This window comes from Rhipicephalus microplus, chromosome X, assembly GCF_043290135.1.
Source record: "Rhipicephalus microplus isolate Deutch F79 chromosome X, USDA_Rmic, whole genome shotgun sequence".
In the NCBI taxonomy this organism is placed as follows: Eukaryota; Metazoa; Arthropoda; class Arachnida; order Ixodida; family Ixodidae; genus Rhipicephalus; species Rhipicephalus microplus.
The window spans coordinates 466,205,660-466,225,764 of record NC_134710.1 but is presented as its reverse complement, the minus strand read 5'-3'; the positions used below and the strand labels follow the sequence as shown (position 1 = coordinate 466,225,764).

The following is a 20,105-nucleotide window of genomic DNA, read 5'->3' as shown; positions in this document are numbered from 1 at the left end:
CAACCTAACGTGAAGAGAAGGCAGGGGTGCTTCTTTATATAAAATATAATTGCAACGAATTCAGCAAGCCCAAAACAAACGTAATGCTTCGTGTTCTAGCAGTACAAGTGGTCTAATTTTGTAGGCAGGTGCTCCAGAGAACAAGACAGAGCCAAACTCCAATATTCCCATCACGCCACGCGCATTTTTTTGCAAAAAAATTTTTATGTCTAGTTCTCTGGTGCAGCGGTGTTATTACAAGCCACACTGGGGAAATCTGTATTCGGGGAGCGAATTGGAACACGCCAAAAGAAAGAGTGCTTTGAACAAGGTGAAAACCAGTGGAAAAAATACAGAAAATGAACATGCCAAGACAAAGTGCCGGTTCATTACGATTTCAGTTTCAGAGACAAATTATGACATGCTCAAAAGCCTTGCTGTTAAAAGTCTGCTTCACAGATATTCCTTGCTTATCAATCTGCACTACTTTCAAGGCTCCATCTTTGTCTTATACTGTGTTATGAATAACACATGACCCAGGTCTTTTGCTAAAGAAGAGTACTTTATTATTGGGAGATTAAATTTTATGTATTAGGTATAAAATCCGTTAATATTGCAGAGTGCATTCAAACACACTGTATTGACCTGTCAGTGTCAGTCCATCAGATAAGTTAATCTAGCTGCACAACAGTGGTTGTACGCTTATGACAACACAAACAAGACACATCAAACGCATAGCAATTTCATACTGTCTTGCTCAACTGTATGGCTTCACATTTAAAAGGCACACAGGGTTCACAATCCCAAAGATAAACACATCACCTAGGACATTCTACTTAGCCTTTACACTTACGATTCGGACTATCCCTTCAGCTGCATTGGTCACAATAATGTACCATTTTTTTCCGGTTAAACTCTTCGTTCCATTGATTTTACGAGCCTTACAGACTTGCCAGGAAGAAAACTTCCTTAAGAAGGATGTTATGTAAAGTGCTGTTTTTGGACAAATTCTTTAAAACTTTGACAAATTATTAGCCTTTATTTCACACAAGCAATGCTACTAAGCCTGTCAACATACAGCACCAACCTGTACCCGCTGGTTCAAAACTACGCGCCTTTAAGAAAAAAATTGTACAGAGGACAGTCGCTGTTACACACGTCTGTCCAGATCTCCTGTGAACATCCTGTAAGCCAGAAAATGCACACAACACCAAGAAAATGTCTGCGCTTTCCAAGTTGGTAAAACAAATGAGTAACAACTCGTTGCCAAATAGTTCATCAGACACAGCAGTGGCTGTATGAGCTGACAATGAAGTGAAAGTACCAGTGACCTAACCTTATTTAAGCACATGCCCCTGAACATTTCCCAGCGGGCACACAACACAATATGCCATTCTCAACTTTTCTGTAAACACGTGGTGTCAGATGAAACAGTGTGTGTTCGTATTAAATTCCACTCTTAGAGTGATAAAGTGAATTGAGTCTTGTGCATATAGCTTTGGCTGACATTTAAAAGACCAGAAATAATCAGCAGCAATTCTTCATTAGCATCTTAAAGCACTGATAGTTGCACACAAAACTAATAGTAGAGCCCCGACACAGCACATGTCCTTTCAGTCATGAACAAATTTTGCACACTGAGGGTACATGGGAGTTATTTACTCCACTGCTTACAGTCACAAAAACAGCAGCTTATTCTACAACAGTGAACTGCTGTGCTAGAAAAGGACCACTTTTCAATGCAAATGCCTGAAATTTTCAGTCATGCCCTCATCATACCGTTTATTTTATTACTGTAACAATTAGCATAAAGAGTGCATAAAAAATGAAACGATGTTCAATGATACCACATGCGCACTATCACACATGGTCAACATGAACGTAAACTCACTCTGTTTAATGTGGCACAGAAATGGTGCAGAAAAACTAGTGCATTTTTCGATGTTTGATCACATACATTGCAATGGTACAATTGTGCTGACCTTCATAATGTTCACACTTCCAACTTGTGGATCGTTGCTTGAAATATTATCTGGTCTATATTTTACATCACAATAATTTCACTTCGATAAAGAGCTATGCCATGATCACATAAAAAAATTAGCAGAAGTTAGTAAATAGAGATGAAAAGCACACGAGTTTTATGTCACAGTATATGTAGAGACAACTTCATTTACAGCCTTTACAATCCCACATTGATCTTTATGTGAGAATTTGCACTTTCTACACATTATTCGAGGTAAGTGATCTCTATAGCTCACACAGTTGTCTCCACTGCTTAACAAGCAGTGTAGTCACAAAAAACTGTTATTGACTGCTTTTGCTGGTGCAGAAGCTGGTCTTGTATGCCTACAAGAGTGTCTGCATTGCAGGAGCCAATATAATGAAGTGTAGAACAAACTTCAATTGTATGCGTGAAACATGACATAGGACCAAGCTGACCCATAGACCACAAAAACTACACTAAAAGAGTGCATGTAGAATCATGTTACAGAAAACCTTGGAAATATATTTACTGCCATTCTTTCAAGCCGTATGTTTTTCAAGAAAGACAAAAAAAAATTAAAGCTTCAAGGCCAACCATAGCCTCAGGCTGGTTGCGTTGACTGATCTCGCTTTTATTTCATTCCCAGTGTTTTTCCACAATCAGGAAATAACAAAAGCTAGACTATAAATGCTTTCCTGGGTTCCAATCATATTCAGCATTCTGAGTTAAGGTACTCATTTCTGCACATTTTTCATGCACTGTCAACCTGAAAAAGTGAACCTCCATTTCTATATTGAGTTGTGTTCCCTTATAAGCGCAACCCTCTCAACTAAAAAAAATTCAAGTGCTTGTCAAAAAAAAGAAATTTTGCGTTCTCGTCTTATTCGTAGATTTCAGAACTTCTAGATTAACAGGTAACAATTTCAGGCATGTGGCGTGGAAACCAATTACGTCAGTTTTCTTTTCAAGGGGACAGTTAAATGATAAAACACTATTTTCATTTCCACAACAGTATTGTCACTAGGTAAGTTTTGACAAATGCTCATGATTTCAAGGATAAGCAGGTGGTGTAAGATTGTCATTATTTTGCATTGCATCGATAATGCTATGTTCACAACATTCACGAGATATGTTCTCAGTGTAAACATGCAATAAATATACTTTATACAACATGAAAACACTTAGAGATGTAATTAAACAGCTGAATAATATTCAATAACACGATAGAACAATAAGGCACTTGTGATAACTACTTTGACACATAAACTTTCTCAGAGATAATTGTACAATACTGTAAAGGTGTTTATAAAATATCATGTTCTAAGGTGAACATGTGCTGTACAACTGAAAAAACAAGGCCTAAAACATTGAGAACAGTGATGACGTACATGTTTTGAATATATAAAGCAAAACATTTTGCATAGGACATGCCTTCATAACACATGTTCACAGGATAGGCCAGGTTAATGAAAGAAGTGATTTACAGAAGGCAGATGGCAGAAAAAATGGAATGTATATTATCCGTGCAATAACATTGCCAGGAGTTGAGGAAAAAGTTTCACAGCCACATCCAGAGTGTCAGTATGACCCTGCATGTACACAAGAGTCCACTGTCAAGAAAACATCGGAGCACGTGATGGCCGCTCGGCACCACCACCAGCGAGCAGCTGCAACGAGTTTAGCGTAGGTGCAATGAGCTCAGTGAAGGGGCAGCTGTTTCGTCATCTGATATCGTGTGCTGCCACACGTCAAATCTTCGCAAGCTGAACAATCCACGAAATGCGAGAACACTGCTTACTGAGCCTGTGCGGAACTCGTTAAAGCCCCTTGCCGGCAATAGCACCGAGCGGCTGCCACGAGCTCTAATGTTCCCTTCAGCCAAATCAGTATGTATCTCAAACAGATGCGGGACCTTGGTACCAAACTTCGACCCCTTTGTTCAGCCCCGGCCACGTCTTTGAAGAGCGCGCGAGCAGCCGATTTTCGCTCTGCAGGGCGGCGCCTGGAGGCAGTTTCGAGCTGTGACGTGATCAGCCTGACTACTAGGTGACACATGCTCCTAACACGCAGTGTCCGAAGCCAAAACTGCCGCAAGGCGTCGCCCCGCAGAGCGAAAACTGGCTGCGCGCATGCTCTAGACAGATGTAGCCACAGCTGTACCTTTCAAAAAGCATGCCCGAATACTAATACCGCAGATGGCGAACTTCTTCACTGCATAAGGTCAGCTGTAGTGTCATGTGACAGTGTAGAGCCTCTGTTTGATGGATCAGTCGCAGCCCGTCTCGCATCAAATGTCTTTTCGGCAGATGTAAGGCAGCACGGTGAGAAGCAGTGTGTTTTGGTTAGTCATCAGCGAGTTCACCGTCATAATGTCCGCATCACGAACATCGGTGCCGTTGACCTCGAGTATCTCATCACCGATGTCAAGAAGCCCTTGCAACAGCTGGAATAGAGATACACTGAGATATGACACAATGCGATTTCATTTGCACTCTATTAGTTTCACCAACCAGACCTGCCATTTTTGTTTTGTACAACTGTCATGTGCCCACTTCCGTACAAGCACATGCTGGCTGAACCCCTTATAGATTATATAAACAGTGTCACCATCTCTCCCTATATGATGATGATATCACGCCTATACCAAAGTTCACCCAAAAACAATTTCCCATTTCATTTATTTACATATATTTGGCTGACTGGCTGCCTGCTGTTGCTTGTCTTGTGATGTTTTTCGTGGATTGAATTACAATGAAGCTCATGCGAGTTTGGTATTAATGTGTAGTGCTGGGATGCAGCCTGCAATTCAGGCTATTTCTCACAAATGGAAATGTTCAACAGGCCCTGCAACTTTTTTTTCGTAGCCATGCAATGGATTCGCTAAAAGAGCTTATTGCCTAATGACTTTAAAGCGAGAAAAACTTTTAGAATCGGTCCAGTATGTAGGGTGTTAAAAAAGATCTGTCACATTCTAGAATCGCATCTTCTCTTTTTTCATCCCGACGAGAGTGCTGGAAGCTAAGCAGGGAGGAATAGAACGAGCAAAGAAAATATGCCACGTGTGCTTCGCGACTTTGAGTACTTTTTTTCTTAGAATACACTTTTTCAAAGTGATCGCGCGTTCGCATGAACAAGCAGTGGCCTCCCGCAGCGGTCTCTGTAACAACCGAGCGCACCATGTTCAAATAAGCCAATGGTTGTTAGAACAGCTGTGACAAGTGTTTTTCAAGCTTCTTGTGTCATTTGTTGAGAAAAGAGGAAAGAACTTTTAGCTCACTAAGAATTAATTGTGAATTCCAGGCCCTATGTTGCGCTGTATTATTTGACTCGCGTGCTTTTGGGGGCCTCTACTATCGATTGGCAGCATTTTCTGACAATTAAAATTAAGGATGCGTAGAATGTGTTAACAAGGCAGTGAAGATAAATTTCTACAAACTTACTTATTCTGCCAGCTGATTTTAAAGCAAGTTAGGCTAATGCATTACAACAGCCCAACAGAAATGCTAGGACACAAGAGAGTAGTAGCTACTCGATATCCAGCAGAGCCCTTCATCGTCTGGCAAGAGTGAATAGCATCGCCAAAATGTGAATTGGTTAGCGAAAATCTCGAAGAGGCGGACCTAAATAAATGTCAGACTTTTTGCGTGTGTTTCAAATAGTCTATATGGCAGTCGCAATGACGCCAAGGCAGTTCGTCAGACTCAGACAGCCAGACATCATTACGTAATTAGGAACATTACTTTAGTTGCACGAAACGAACACCAAGTCGCAATGACGCCAAGGCAGTTCGTCAGACTCAGACAGCCAGACATCATTACCTAATTGGGAGCATTACTTTAGTTGCACAAAACGAACACCAAGTTGCTCTAAATTCTGATAAGACGATCTCTACAGAATATATCCTGTAGAAAATGAAGGGGTAGAGCAAGCCAGTCCCTTTGCACCTTCTCTCCTGCCGACAGCCATGTTCCTCGATCACTGGTCAATAGCTCACCTGCTGCGTCAAGACATCAGGCATGCGGGAGACGAAAACGCCATGGTGGGTGTGCACTCGTCCTCTGGCCAGAAAGAAGCCGAAGGAGCGCCCGGGCGGCCGGCGCAGCTCGACAACCTGCGTGCCGTCGAGGTTCTGCTGCAGCAGCTGAGCGCTCACGTGTTTCGGCTGAGCACCGGTCCAGAGAGGGTCGCTGCACATACACAACACACAACTTGTTTACAGATAAACATTCAGTTGAAAATAAGTCTGGTAAAGCACATATTTAGATGAATTTTACAGTCATCACAAAAAGCTCGGGCATCTTCATGCCATTAATAAACCAGTTCATTCATCCCCTCTGCTGTTATTTAAGATGCAGGTACTAAAACAATTCTCTCTCAATATAAATTTATTGACGTACAATAGCATGATAACTCACGATGGACAGACACCACACGCACAATTTCTTGTAAGGAACATAGCCAAATCAGTATGTATCTCAAACAGATGTTGGACCTCGGTACCAAATTCATGAAAATGCCAATTATACTTTTTTTCGCTCATTACCACTTGCACTATTTTATTCTTGTTTGTGGAGTTACATCACTGCATAATCTGGATAACTTGTATCTAATCCAAAAAAAGCTCTTCGTGTCATTCGTAACTTATCATGCCCCGAACACTTATCTTAGCATTTTTCATCCGAGCACATTCTTTGCATTTGTGAGATTTACAACCAGAGACTCTCGGAGTTCATACTTTTCAAATAGAGAAATTACTCTCGGCAATTTCTCACTACCTACACTAATAACGCTCGAAACTACAACTTTAGACATCCCACCATTTTGAAACCAAGAGCTAGAACTACCAATGGTCAGCAACTTTTAAAATGGCAAATCCTTAATCTACTAAACAGTCATCCTTAAGTACTAACTTTGATAATGCACGCTTCTCCCATTTCATCTTACAGAAAAAAGTCGAAGATGTACTTAGAGCACATATAGTTAGTGAAGGCTTGAGTTCACTTTCTCATGTTTGTATGCATAAAGTGTTATATATGTACTGACTCTTCTGACTATTGAAGTACGAAAACCTGTGTTTATGCTCCTTTATGGAACACTGGTGTCTGCACCACTATTGCCCTCTATCTCATTTCTGTATTTGTGTTGCAATGATACATGCATGCAATTTAACCCATTTTGGAAGCCTTGTTGTAATTTATATTTTGTATAAGCTTTCCCCCCATTCTCCACCATGTGAATGTGTTCTCATGTGTTTTTTTTATTTTGCCACTTCAGTTGCTCTGTGTGAAGAATATACGGTGTCATTCTAGAAGCAGAGTCAGGTGACTCATAATGTTGCTTTTTGTCTCCCTCACCACTGCAATCATGTATTGTGAAACAAATAAATAATTAACTAAAATGGAGAGCTGAAAAGCTATGTGTCGAAGTTTAGCTTCGCTCACGCAGCAAACATTGAAAAGTTTAGCATTTTTAAGGCACTTTCTCACGTTGCTTCTTTAGGCGTCCTCACATGAACGGGGCGACAGAGGGCATCCAATCACTAAGAAGCTCTGATGCCAGCCCAGCAGTGCGCAATGTGATGAGAGGGAATGAACCTGAAGCCTCTACTTTTGAGTGTGTGATTTATGTCAATGGTGGCAATTTGCGTCAATGCGTGGCCTAGTCCAACAGGCCGCCCCTCTTCAGAGATGGCCTAGGACTAGGCCCTATCTTCTCATGGCCTCACGGGTGTACCTTTAGTTGATGTTGAAGGTTTGGCTTGAGTAGCATCTATTGCTCCACAGCTTCCTCTGTGGAGACTGCCCATCACCCAGAGTATCTACTTATGGATGTGGGAGTCCAACTGCATAATATGCAAATATCTTCTGAATATATGCCTGGACAGATCATGTTGAAACGAAAGGGGTTGCGTAGGTCTTCGTTTATAACAACCTACAATCTACCAATTGGGCTCTGCCTAGTTTAAATTTGGGGGGTGAATAAACACCGCTGGACTTGACGAAAGTTTGCTATATCATGGTATCTGTTCATTCTGTCCCTCTATGTGAAGCTATGCATCGGATTTTCATCCCCTAGCAAGAATATTAAAAACTACATTTCTTATGTCCTATTTGTGGTATTGCAGTTTGAAAAATAACACACACTGCCACCTAATGGTATATCTTTCTGTATTTTACTTGTAGTGCAGATTAAGTTACTGTGGCAGCAAAAAACCCACAAAATTTTAATCTATGGTCTCTGAGCCCGTATTGTCACACATTCTTTAGGGTAAATATATGACCAGTACAGCCATTCCTGATGAGCCTTCTTACGAATTAGAGTACCGTTTCAGTTGAGTTCTTCGATGCAAAGTTCATGAACAGCTTTGCTTTCAATGATGCATGGAATATCGCCATTTTAAAAGAAAATTTTTTTTTGATCGGACGCTTGCACCTTTAATACCTTTATTTCGCGGGTCCTGAATCAACGCATGTCCTTCCGAGTCAAAATACAGATTAAATGGCCTACATATTGGCAAGTTGCAACACAGATATATAAACACAATAGTGTTTCGAGCAACAAGCCTTTAAGTTGTTCATCCTGTACGCGTCAGGCCTCATTCTGCCGAATTTAGGTTTATTGCACATGCATGAACCGACGACATAGAAGCAATAAGACTGGAGTCGATCACAATAATGTTACAAGCTCTCTGCTGGCCAATGTACTAATGTCGTTGAAAGATTTCGCTAATAGGCTGTAGCTGCAACAAGTTTTACTTTTTGGTTACGAACGCAGTCCTGCGCCACTTTTGTCAAATATTCATCTATTAACAGAATAGCAAACGATTGCAGACATTATTATGCATGCTGCGAGCCCAAAATACCTGTCTGCGTTGATCTCGATACCGGTGGGCTCCTCGCGGGGTCGTCGCTTGCTCTTGCGAAAGCTCATGCGTGCCTTGAGACCCAACATCAAAGACGCCGAGGATGACGTCGAAGGCGAGGGTGAAGGAGACGCCAGAGGCGTCGCCTGGTTGACTCCGAGGTTAGAGTCCAGGAACTCTCGCCGGCGGTCTCTGGCAACCGCGGCCGTCTCGGTCTTTTGCGGACGGTAGATGCGCTCGGTGCTGAAGGCACGCAGCAGCGCCGACCTGGCACTGCGCCCTATGCCTTGAACCCGGTCGAGAAGCCGCGGCGTAGAGCCGCGCGACGACAAGCTGCGTGACGACGAGTCACCATGCGATGACGAGCGGCTGTGCGGCGTAGAGCCGTTCGGTGTGGCTGCGCCTCCGTTCAGCGAGCTAATCGAAGACGCTGGGCCGCAGTACAGACCGTAGTCGCTGCAGCACGAATCAGACAGTGAGGGAAGAGGCACATAATCACTGTCAACTAATTGCACGCCGCTCCAGAGAGACGGCGAGTTAAGTAGCTTCATGCACCGGTGTTAAGATAGCACTGTAGATCCAAATATAAAGCACCTCGTGACACCGCATCGTTTTCAGCTGAATAAAAAAGTCACAGCTTTGCCGCAAAGGCAAAGCACTGAACGCGACAGCAACAGATTGGAAGGTCGCGAGCAAAATGGAAAGCCCATCTAAAGACGCCCCACGTTTCTCCTGCCCGAAAGACGCACGAAACATACTCACAGGTACAGATGCACGCGAATAAGCGTCTTAGTTTTAACTTAGCTGTGTCTGAAAGCCCACGCTTTTCGCAAACAGAGACTGCAATAATTGTAGTGACCTTTGTGCACCCGGTAACTACAACAGAATCGTTCCAGCCAACGCACGAGGCCAACAAAAGCCCGACGCCAGCCAAAACGTACGATCTTCTCCCCCCCTACCCACCGTGAGATAAGGGCGCCCCAGGGAGCATCACTCCCCTCCTCTAAGCGGGGCAAAAAAGTATGCGTGGGAGATTAGAGCGCGCCCCGCCACATGATCAGGCAATGCACGTATATTGCGCCATCTTGCTAGCACTGCTGAAAGCACGATAATACCCCCCCCCCACCCTCCAGATGCTTGTCAGCAGCGGTGAGTGGTAGATATAAATAGCGTGCCGCTTGAACACTGCACGACGTGCTCCTCGGTGGCTCAGTGGTTAACGCCTCGCACTCACGATGCATAGAACGCAAGTTCGATTCCGCGAGCCGGAGTCTCTTTCTGAACACCTGCATTGTCTATTGAAACAGGTTTCACATAAAAGAAACTTTTTTTTCGCCCCTTGTTTCGTTTCCACAACAGTTTCAGCGGAGCTAGCTTTCTCATGATTACTTGCCAAACTGCAATAGGTACTACTAAGGTTATAGTGGTTAACGGTGATGGCTGCGAACAGCAATACGATATATCGGCTTCCTTCTTTAAAGTTCGATGGTTGCCTGGCGGATAGTACTGTTCAATCCTTTTGTGTTTCGATTCACAAGTCCAGACTTATGGACTGTCAACATGATAGTTACAATTCTGTATCCGTGCGCGTGTATGTGTGCGCGTGTGTGGTGTGTGGAGGGTTTAAAGCACAAACAGAACAGCTTTATTTACAAAATCACGAGCCCTGCGTTTACTGCCCAAACTCTACTACATGCAATTTTTATCGCGTTTAGTACATAACCAGCAGTACAAAATTCGATAAATGCGTGTTGCGCATCGTAATAAGCTATGGAATCACAATTTCGCGTTATGCGAGAACACAACTTATTTTTCATTTGATTGTGGCAAAAACCGGCTATACCGCTTTGAGACACAGGCCCCGTCGCAGGGTTCCACTGAAGCGAACTCGCTATATTCAGCGTGCACATGCTGTGGCTCCAAATTCTCGCTGATTCTCGCTGAGGCTCCAAAGTCTTGCTGATTCTAGCCAAGCTTTCAAAAGATTCGATTGCCAATAACACACGTTAAGCGCAATATCTTGCGGTGCAGCCCCCTCTTTCAGCAAGGCCGATAACACCAACAAAGTGAAGGACAGGATGCGGTGGTAAGCACTGCAAATGCAGTTCCTGTCACGCGCGTCGAGGGGGTTACTTTTTTTTTTATTGCAACTTATGTTGCTGGCGTTGTTTCAGTTACAGTTATCTGTCGAGCTGCAGAAGTGCGGTAGTTGCCAGTTGCCGCTCCTTTAGTAAAAGCTAAGCATAGTACTTCATATGGAAACGGGGAGGCAGAGAGGGGGGCTCACGAAAGCTGCCCCAAGCAGTCCCGATTGATGATAGGGGAAAAAAAGGCAGAGTATTGCCACAAAGGCGAAGCAATAAACGCGATCGCAACAAATTGGAAGGTCACGCACAGATTGGCAATCAGATCAAAACGTGCCTTACGTTTCTCACGCACAAATAACGCACGAAACATACTCACAGGTTCAGATGAACGCGAATAAGCGTCTCAGTTGTTACTTCGTGGTGTCTGCAAAGCGCACTCTTTTCGCAAACGAACACTGTGCAACGATTGCAGTGACCTTTGTGCGCCTGGCAACTACAACCTAGTCGTTCCAGCAAAAGCCAGCCAGCAAAGACGTACGATCCTCCCCACCACGAGATTAGGGCGCGCGAGTGAGCGTCCAGGAGCTTTGCGTCCACCCCCTCCTATCCGCGGGGCAAATTACGCGTGGGAGATGAGTACGCGCGCCACCGCGCGCTCATTGTGTCATCTTGCTGGTAATGCTGAAAACAAGATAGTTCCTCCCCTTCCCCTCCCCCCGAGATTCCCGTCACCAGCATTAGGTGAAATAATAGCTTGCCGTTTGAACGTTAAAGGACGTGCTGCTCCGCAGCTCAGTGGCTAACGCCACGTAGTGATGTTTCAGAGGTTCCACGTTCGATTCCGCGCGCCGGAGCCTTTTCCTGGATTTCTTTCTTGCGATTTTATTATATAGATACCTGTACATATACTGTGTATGACGGCGACGGCCACATCGACGCGGACGCCGACGGCAAAATACAGCCGAGAATGTCCATATAACTGCTATCGCAATAAAAAAGAAGGGGCTTTGGATTCGCACTGCTATCGAACCTGGGCATTATCCGTGGCATCAAAGTATTGAACTACAGTGTCAAGCCGGCGCTTGCCACTGCTTCGCAAAATGAGAAGCCAATAAAGTCGGCATGTCACCAAAGTTGTCACGTTAACGCAAGTATACTGCATGGCAGAAGCGCACAATCGCACCAGTTGTCCGACTGAGTGAATTTCGCAAATAGTGGGTGGTTGAAGTTTGTCAACCCATAATAAAGACTCGGCCATAATTCCTCAGCATGGACAAAAAGTAGAACAACGTAAGTGTGCGCTGCGCATTGCTTTACAGACGCGCAGCATATAAGGATGCCACAACTGTAATTGAAGTAGGCACCCTAGCAGAGTCCACAACTGCCAACAGTTTCGCAAAGTGGCACAAGCTTGCACGAGCGAAAAAAATAATTTTCTAGAATGATGATAATGCACGCAGTGCATTGACGTAGCAATCTACAGAAATGCGGGGCTATCTACAGAAATGGTCCTGCCAAGAAACGCCCCGTGCACCTCAGATCAAGCTCCTCTAACATCATTCATTTTGTAGATAGATTTGATTGATATGTGGGGTTTAACGTCCCAAAATCACCGTAGGATTATGAGAGACGCCGTAGTTCAGGGTTCCGGAAATTTGGACCACCTGGGGTTCTTTAACGTGCACCTAAATTTGAGCACACGGGCCCACAACATTTCCGCCTCCATCGAAAATGCAGCCACCGCAGCCGGGATTCAATCCCGCGACCTGCGGGTCACCAGCCGAGTACCTTAGCCACTAGACCACCGCAGTGGGGCTTCATTTTGTAGATATGGCGGTGATTTTTTACGCTTTTTTATTCTATAAGAACAAACATGCAGCTGGTGGTAAATAGTGGCGGCTAACCCTCCTATTTAATGCAGAAAAAAAAGCAGGAAGTTGCGCGTACACTCTCGGCGATCATGTTAACTGCGGTCTACTGAAAGTCGTGTCACATTAAAGGATATATAGTTTATTACTGTCCGCATGTGTTGATCTAGGCCTGCTCAGGCTAGGACAAGCGATCCCCTATTGCCTTCTTGTTCAGCCACGTCAAAGAGAACTACGAGCACACAGACCGAGGCGTATGCTATCTTCGCATCAGAACTTCTGAATGGACTGAAAGGCGATAAGCAACACGTGCACACAACCACTGACCAACAACCCGCAGAGCGATAGGGTGTTCTCGGACCCTCCTGGGTTTTTATTGGCTTTTGGTGCGGCAGATGCTTGTCTTAAAAAATATGTTTCAACGGATATCGCACCTGGCCGGGGGTTGTTAGGACGGAGTCTGTATCTCAGTTGGAAATTATTCTCGTTATCATTACTTTCTTCTTATCGAGCTGCTCTACCGCGGTGGTCTAGTGGCTAAGGTACTCGGCTGCTGACCCGCAGGTCGCAGGATCGAATTCCGGCTGCGGCGGCTGCATTTCCGTTGGAGGCGGAAATGCTGTAGGCGCGTGTGCTCAGATTTGAGTTCACGTTAAAAAACTCTAGGTGGTCCCAATTTCCGAAGCCCTCCACTACGACGTCTCTCATAATCATATGGTGGGCTTGGGACGTTAAAACCCAGATATATATTCTTATCGAGCTCAAAAGTTCGCAATGCTTGCAGCTGGAGAGAACGTGCAGCCCGAGGTGTTACGAGCAGGCCTCTAAGTTCAAGGTCAGACGCGGCTTCGATTCTAGGCAACGGCTGCCGCACTTCAAAATAAACAAAATGCAAAAACCAGGTAAAGGACCTCATATTTATATCAGGGCCGCGTCGAATTGCCTCAAGTGGTCAAAACAAATACTGAGTGCGCCGCTACGGCGCGTCTCGTTATCACCCTGGTTTGGTACGCCAGTACTAAAAATTCGGTATTTTTAGCTTCACGTGTTAAAACCAACAAGAAAACGTTTACGAACTGCGTGTGATGTCCACTATGTTATGTTAACGATAGTCACAGAAAAAGACGGGAAAAAGATGTTCATTTTCAAAATGTAAAACAACTCACTGCTTATAGAACTGACTGAACGACGAATCAGTACAAAATGGGGAAGCGAGTACAGAAGCCGGCCCATTAAAAAAAAACAAAAAGCGAGATTTTGAGAGTCATAAGCACGGTCTTTCACATGCACCTCCAATGTAGCCTGTAGGATGTTCTTTTTTTTCCCTTAGTTTCGCTTCCACGCAAATGTAATCGAGGGAATCGTTCCCGCATCCTCGCGCGTAGCAGCACAATACCACAGCGGTTATAGCCTCCACTGGCAAAAAAAAGCCTCAAAACAGCCGAGCCAGGGTATAGTTACGTATGAAAACATGTACAATTATCGCCAGGGGAAAACGAAGCAGCATCGGCTTCACTACGCAGCAAGACAACGGCACCAAACATGCTTGTGCTTCACGCACAAGTAAAGCTTCTTCTAAAGGCACAGCATTCCGTTTCAGCGCTGTCGCGTTGAAGTGCTCGTTTCGCAGTCATTCCGGCGTCGGTGTGGGCATTCGTTGATTGTGATCAAACAATTATCTTGTAAAAATAATGAAAATTTCCTTGTCCGAGTGAGGATCGCACCCAGGTTGTTTGCATGTCAGGCACATGTTCTACCTCACAGTCATGCGCGTGGTTGGACACAGCTGAAAAAAAATTAACTTCCTATGCTTGAAAATGTGGTGAAAATAATGTTCATGCTTTACAAACACACGCGTCCTGCCACTTCACGGTAACAGATGTATTATCGCAGTAATATTGCGTGGTACAAGCAGACATTGCCATTGGACGTCAGAACACGAAATTCTGACGACTACCTCATGCGTTAAAGCCGGCCACCCATTACGGTAGGCACAAACGTTACTGTGCGTATTCTCTTAAGACCACGTAGTGGGGTGCATAGCAGGTTCGAAAAGATTTCACGCATATAAATGCTCGTGGTTTGGATATGAACTCGGCTCGGATATTTGCTCATGGTTTGGACACATATGAACACGCAGATCTTGCGGTACTCTCACGAAATGGCTCCGCTTATAAATATTCAACAGTTATACTTTAGCGCTACCGTGATAGCGTAGGTTAAGGGAATGACGTTACCGTGCAGCAAACGTTCGTTGTGGGCAGCGTCTTCTGGTTTAGCGGGATAGCGTTTACGTGGTTTACGTGCCCCAGCTGGGATGGTGACACCGCCTATTAGATGGTTAATAAGTTAAGCAGTGAAAATGAAAAGAAAACGAGAATGCTTGCCTGTATACCACCGCGCGAAGCATTGTTAGAAGTGTATTTTAGTATTAATAAAAGTAAATAAATATGAACCACGCACCAAACGCAAAAACATCTACGTTGCCGATTTGTTTACATCGATCTTGTAGTTAGACCTAGATGAGTTCAAAAAGGGAAGCTATCTAAAAAATTACGCCATCTTATCCGTTATACTCGGTCATCAAAGCTAACTGAAGGTAAGCGAAGCCACTTTAAACAGTCGTTTGCTGCGAACAAGGTGAATCTCAACAACTACGCCAAAATCACTTCGAAGCGGGCGTCCGAGGACGCCGCCATGTTTACGTACACCTACGCTACCACGGCAACGTGAAATCTGAAAAAATACCACGCGTACGGGAAGCAGTACGGGTGACGTACGTATCTGCGCATGCGCACTTTGATTCCGGTATCACGGTACACCCGGTAAGCCCGGTATACTATAACTCTCTATTAACTGCGAACAAGTGTCCACTTGGAGAGCGTAGGAGAGATGACATGGTTTCCGAAGTAGCCAGTCGTAGTCTTCTCTTTGTTACTACACTCAGACGCGACAGTCGGGCAAAAACTGGTTCATTCACACTTGACACGAAATCCTCTGACACGTACGTTTCCTACGGCTAAACATAACCCAACAAAACTCATTTGGAGCGGTAATCCTGCGTTCGACAATGTGTTGTTCCCGAAGCGCGCATCGCGTTTCTACAATCAATCGTAAAAAATTTTTACACATCACCCGTGACTGCTTGTATTGATAGAAATTTTAAGTTACCTGATACTAGAAGAAACGCAATATCCGGTTTTGTACTTAGGAAGCTCCGCTAACTCCATTTAAACTTAGAGTAAATGTTAATATTGGAGCAGTGAAGCAAAAACTTGGTGAAAGCGTCTGCCTAAAGGCTGTAAGAACTCGACATTCGGTACACAGGCAGCTTTCCAAAAAGCTGGTACCAAGCGATACCGCGCAAACTGAACTAGAACACTGTTTTCACCTTGTATGTTTATCTTTCGCAAGTGACGCTCGTTTTACGATGTTAAATAAGTAGGTACGCTCAAACATTCAATCTCTCTATTACACGATTAGAATAGTATACAATGTAGATAGCGACTAATATTACCGAAACCGGGACGCTAGAAAATACGAGAGATAGGACCCTCGTGTTTTCCTGTGTCACCATATCACGCACGAAACAGCAACCCATATTAACTAAACAATACTCACATCTTCCTAGCCTCATGCTAAGGTTGCGCTGTTTGCGACAAGAAAATGGACGAACAAACATGACTCAGCAAAACACTATTCCCGAATAATTAAAGGCATACCAGTGATAGACCACCCAAAAATAATAGGGAATTCGCACTGCGATACGTCATGCACACACCTGTAGAAATAAAACTCGCGCTGAATGCGCACGTCACAATTATAATAAAGAAGTAAGCGCTCCCACAATTAGCAGTTAAGTGCGACTGCGCGTTGCGAATTGCGAGTCCGTGTTCTTAAAATATTCGGAATTTTTATAGTCGGTAAAAATTTTCACACCGCTAAGCAGAGCGCGTCACGGAAATCTAAGGTGACCTTAATCGAGTCTCTCACCTTTTGTGCATGGACTTGCGCGGTGGAAGCGGTGGCTCGGAGTCGTCCATGACGCACGGTGTGCTGGTGATGCGCGGTATTGGAGAGAGTGCCGCATGTTGGTACGATGGCTTGCGCGTCACCACGGCGTATTCCACACCGCCTTGGACCACCTTCGCTGGGCCTGCGGTAAGGTCAAGTGTCTACCAACGCTTCCGACCCTCGCCGCGTCCAATATGTGCGCAATTAACTTCAAACGCGTATCCGGTGATTATCGCGAAGAGACAGCATAGGCGCCGATCCCGTTTCGAGTAATTTCAGCAATAGGGATGACAGGGAGTGTATGACTGTCGTGCCTCGCTACAGGCAAGCTAGAAGGAAATTGCAGAACCACGGTGAAATCTCCCTCTACCATGCCTCTAAGCACGTTCACAGAAGCCAGTTTCAAATTACATAAGCCGAAAAAATTAAGACGAATAGAAAAACGTGCGAACGTTTCCAAATTAGGCAACACGCAAGAGGCCCACTTTGAAACGTTAAAAGAGTGAAACGTGTACGCTGAACGCAGCGACTTGAAAACACGTGATTCGCGGTTTCACGTCACCGGACGCATATTTGTCAAATCGGAGACTAACATCGCAACTACCACACCATTGCGTTCCAAGCTTCTGTTCCCAATCTGTAACTAACGCGTGCAATAAATGTCGCTCGTACCTACCCTGGACACTGCCTATCTAAGCGAAATAAAATCTCCAAAGTCGATCTTTGGCCGTCGAACGAGGAGATCAGTCACAGTGCGAAGACATGGGCAACAAGAGAGCACGCAGTGGGAAAGACAATTTGCAGATTTCTCACGCAAAATCGCGTCCAACATAAACGGCCCTGGATCAAATGTGGCCCACGAGACCACCATTGGGACAACCGCCCCGCGTTGTCACAAACGCGATTGATCAGTGAATGTGTGCGCGGATAGCGCCGATTAGGCCGCGCCGGTAGTGGACGCCCCATTGAGGACGCACAATGTTATCTTATCGTCCAAACCACCGGCCGCAACACAACTGTTCCTTCACCTGACCCGCGCACTCGAATGGTGAAGAAAAATAAAAACGCTACAAGAATGACGCAGAATGTATGTGAAGCAGGTACGACAGACAGAACGAGTTGCCAGTGTTTAACAAAAGGGAAAAACACGAGGCCCTTAGAAAGACGACCACTCAATCAAGGCCATAAACGTCACTTTCACTGGGCACAAACTCACCTCTGCCGTTAGGAGTGGCTCCCTGGTGCACGAGTGTTGGCATGCTCGTGCTCTTGGGTGAAGTTGCGCCGTCGGCAGCGAAGCAGCTAGGTGCCTCGCATAGACTGCGCAGCGGGCTTTGCTCACGGCCCAGGTCATCGAAGCTCTTGTTTTGGGGCCAGTTCATGAACAGCGATTCGTGGACTCCGTTAGCGACTTCCGGCGTCCTGTTGGCAACGTCGGCGAGACGCGACCCGTAAGCCGCTGGCGGCGTGCACGGTCGCGCCGCGTCGAAGAGGAAGCGCCCGGCACTCGGAGACCGCGTGGCGCGAGTGGACGACTGCTCGGCGTGCGAGGTGGGCTCCGGGACGACGGCCGCGGGGCGCGCGAACAGCACGCGCATGGTGCCGGTGTCCGGACCAGAAGAACCACGGCTTTTGGGTGGCATCGCTGCTGGCAAACAACGTGTGCATCACTGCACATGCGCTCAACGTTTCAGAAGAAGTCGCATGCGCGCAGATAAAGAGACTCGAACGGACAACAAGGAGGAGCAGCAAAGCGTCCGCAGTTCCTTTTTTTGTTTTGACAGTGTGGTAAATGATGCACAGAGGAAACAAATTTTAAGTCAACCTGAGCTATTCATGCATGCGCAGAAGCACTAAAGCGGCACACCGCCGTTCCACCATTAGGCTATTGCGTTAACAGTTATACTGAACATTTCTACTATTACGCATGCAGTGACGTCCCAGACGGGCAGCAACTGTTATTCGTGGAGAATAGAATGAATGGGGCGCAGCGAGACAGCATTGTAGCCAGCACATGGCGATCCAAGAAAATTTTGGCAATTACGCGCTGTAAATGCGCTGTCGTATAGCATTATCGGCAAGCGATGCGCCGCGCACTTTGGACACGCTTCTTGCCCGTGATCACGTATGCGTGCAAGCTGATTCGTTTTTTCTCGGTCCATGCGTCAATTTTGCAATGTTCATCGTGCAGAGGAAACGGCACAACACGAGGAGGGAGCATCTGCGGACGAGTGAACACGCACCCTCTTTCCTTGAGGATCTGTACAGTGTAAATGTTTACGAAAGGGAGCACGGAAGCGCGCGGCCCGCGCTCTGTCACAATCAACTGACACATAAAAAAAGCGCGTCTGCTTTTCGCGTCATTTGTTAGCAAACGAAACAAGTCATAACCGTTGCACAAGCGCCGCTAAACTGTGCTCCCGCTCTATAGTCTCGCAACGGGTGATGCCGCCAAAAGCCGACGCACTTTCATTATCTGTCCAACAACGCCCCCTCTATCTTATCGATGCCAGCCAGATGCCGCCGATCCAGCTGTTCAACTCCCTCTCCTCTATCCTTTACCTGCTCGCTCGCTTCGCCTAGCCTTCGGGTGCGCTTTGCGCTGATGGGAGAGAGTAGCCCCTCATGCAGCGCTTCAATACGAAAATCATATGAAGTAATTTTTTGTTCAGTTGTAGATAGATATGTGGGGTTTTACGTCCCAAAACCACCATGTGATTATGAGAGACGCCGTAGTGGAGGGCTTCGGATATTTAGACCACCTAAGTTTCTTTAACAAGCACCGAAATATGAGCCCACAAGCCTAGAGCCTTTTCGCCTCCATCGAAAATGCAGCCGGCATTCGATCCCGCGACCTGCGGGTCAGCAGCCGAGTACCTTAGCCACTAGACCACCGCGGCGATGTTTTTGTTCAGTTGTGTACAGATTCGTGGGATGGCGTGTTGCATTCCTCGTGTTCACAATATTGACAGTCACGCTGGCTCTATATATATATAATATACGGTGTTTTGAGATAGCGCGTCGCCGCTGGTGGCGCTATGCGGGCAACCAATGGGGAAGCGTCAGTGCAACGTTTCTGCATGCGCTGCTCTGTGACACGGCGGCGGCATTGCCTCGAGCCAGAAAGAAGCAGCATAAAGCATAGACTTTCCGAAAACTAATAGAGGAAGCTCTGGCGCTGCGATCATTCAGCGACCATGGGAATTATGGGTAGTACACACATTTGCCTAGTCTTCGTACTTGCGGGTGGCGAATCGTACTTGCGGCCTAGTTTATAGCTGGTTTCGGTTGCATTTTGAAGGAAAGAA

General features: G+C 45.6%; 1 protein-coding gene across 4 annotated transcripts in view; it reads right to left on the bottom strand.

Annotated features, from left to right (window-relative positions):
- Window positions 1-522: 522 nt before the first annotated feature.
- Window positions 523-20,105, bottom strand: part of LOC119160832 (uncharacterized) — a 221,062-nt gene continuing 201,479 nt past the window's right edge. For 3 of the 4 annotated variants that reach the window (XM_075880728.1, XM_075880731.1, XM_075880730.1), the window contains 5 exons: window positions 18,014-18,445; window positions 16,777-16,939; window positions 8,829-9,284; window positions 5,961-6,153; window positions 523-4,409 (listed from right to left, as the gene is read on the bottom strand). In XM_075880728.1, coding sequence (XP_075736843.1) covers window positions 4,254-4,409; window positions 5,961-6,153; window positions 8,829-9,284; window positions 16,777-16,939; window positions 18,014-18,445 — 1,400 coding nt within the window. In that variant the 3' untranslated portion in view covers window positions 523-4,253. The remainder of the gene's footprint in view (window positions 4,410-5,960; window positions 6,154-8,828; window positions 9,285-16,776; window positions 16,940-18,013; window positions 18,446-20,105) is intronic. The other variant, XM_075880729.1, reaches the window with a different exon arrangement.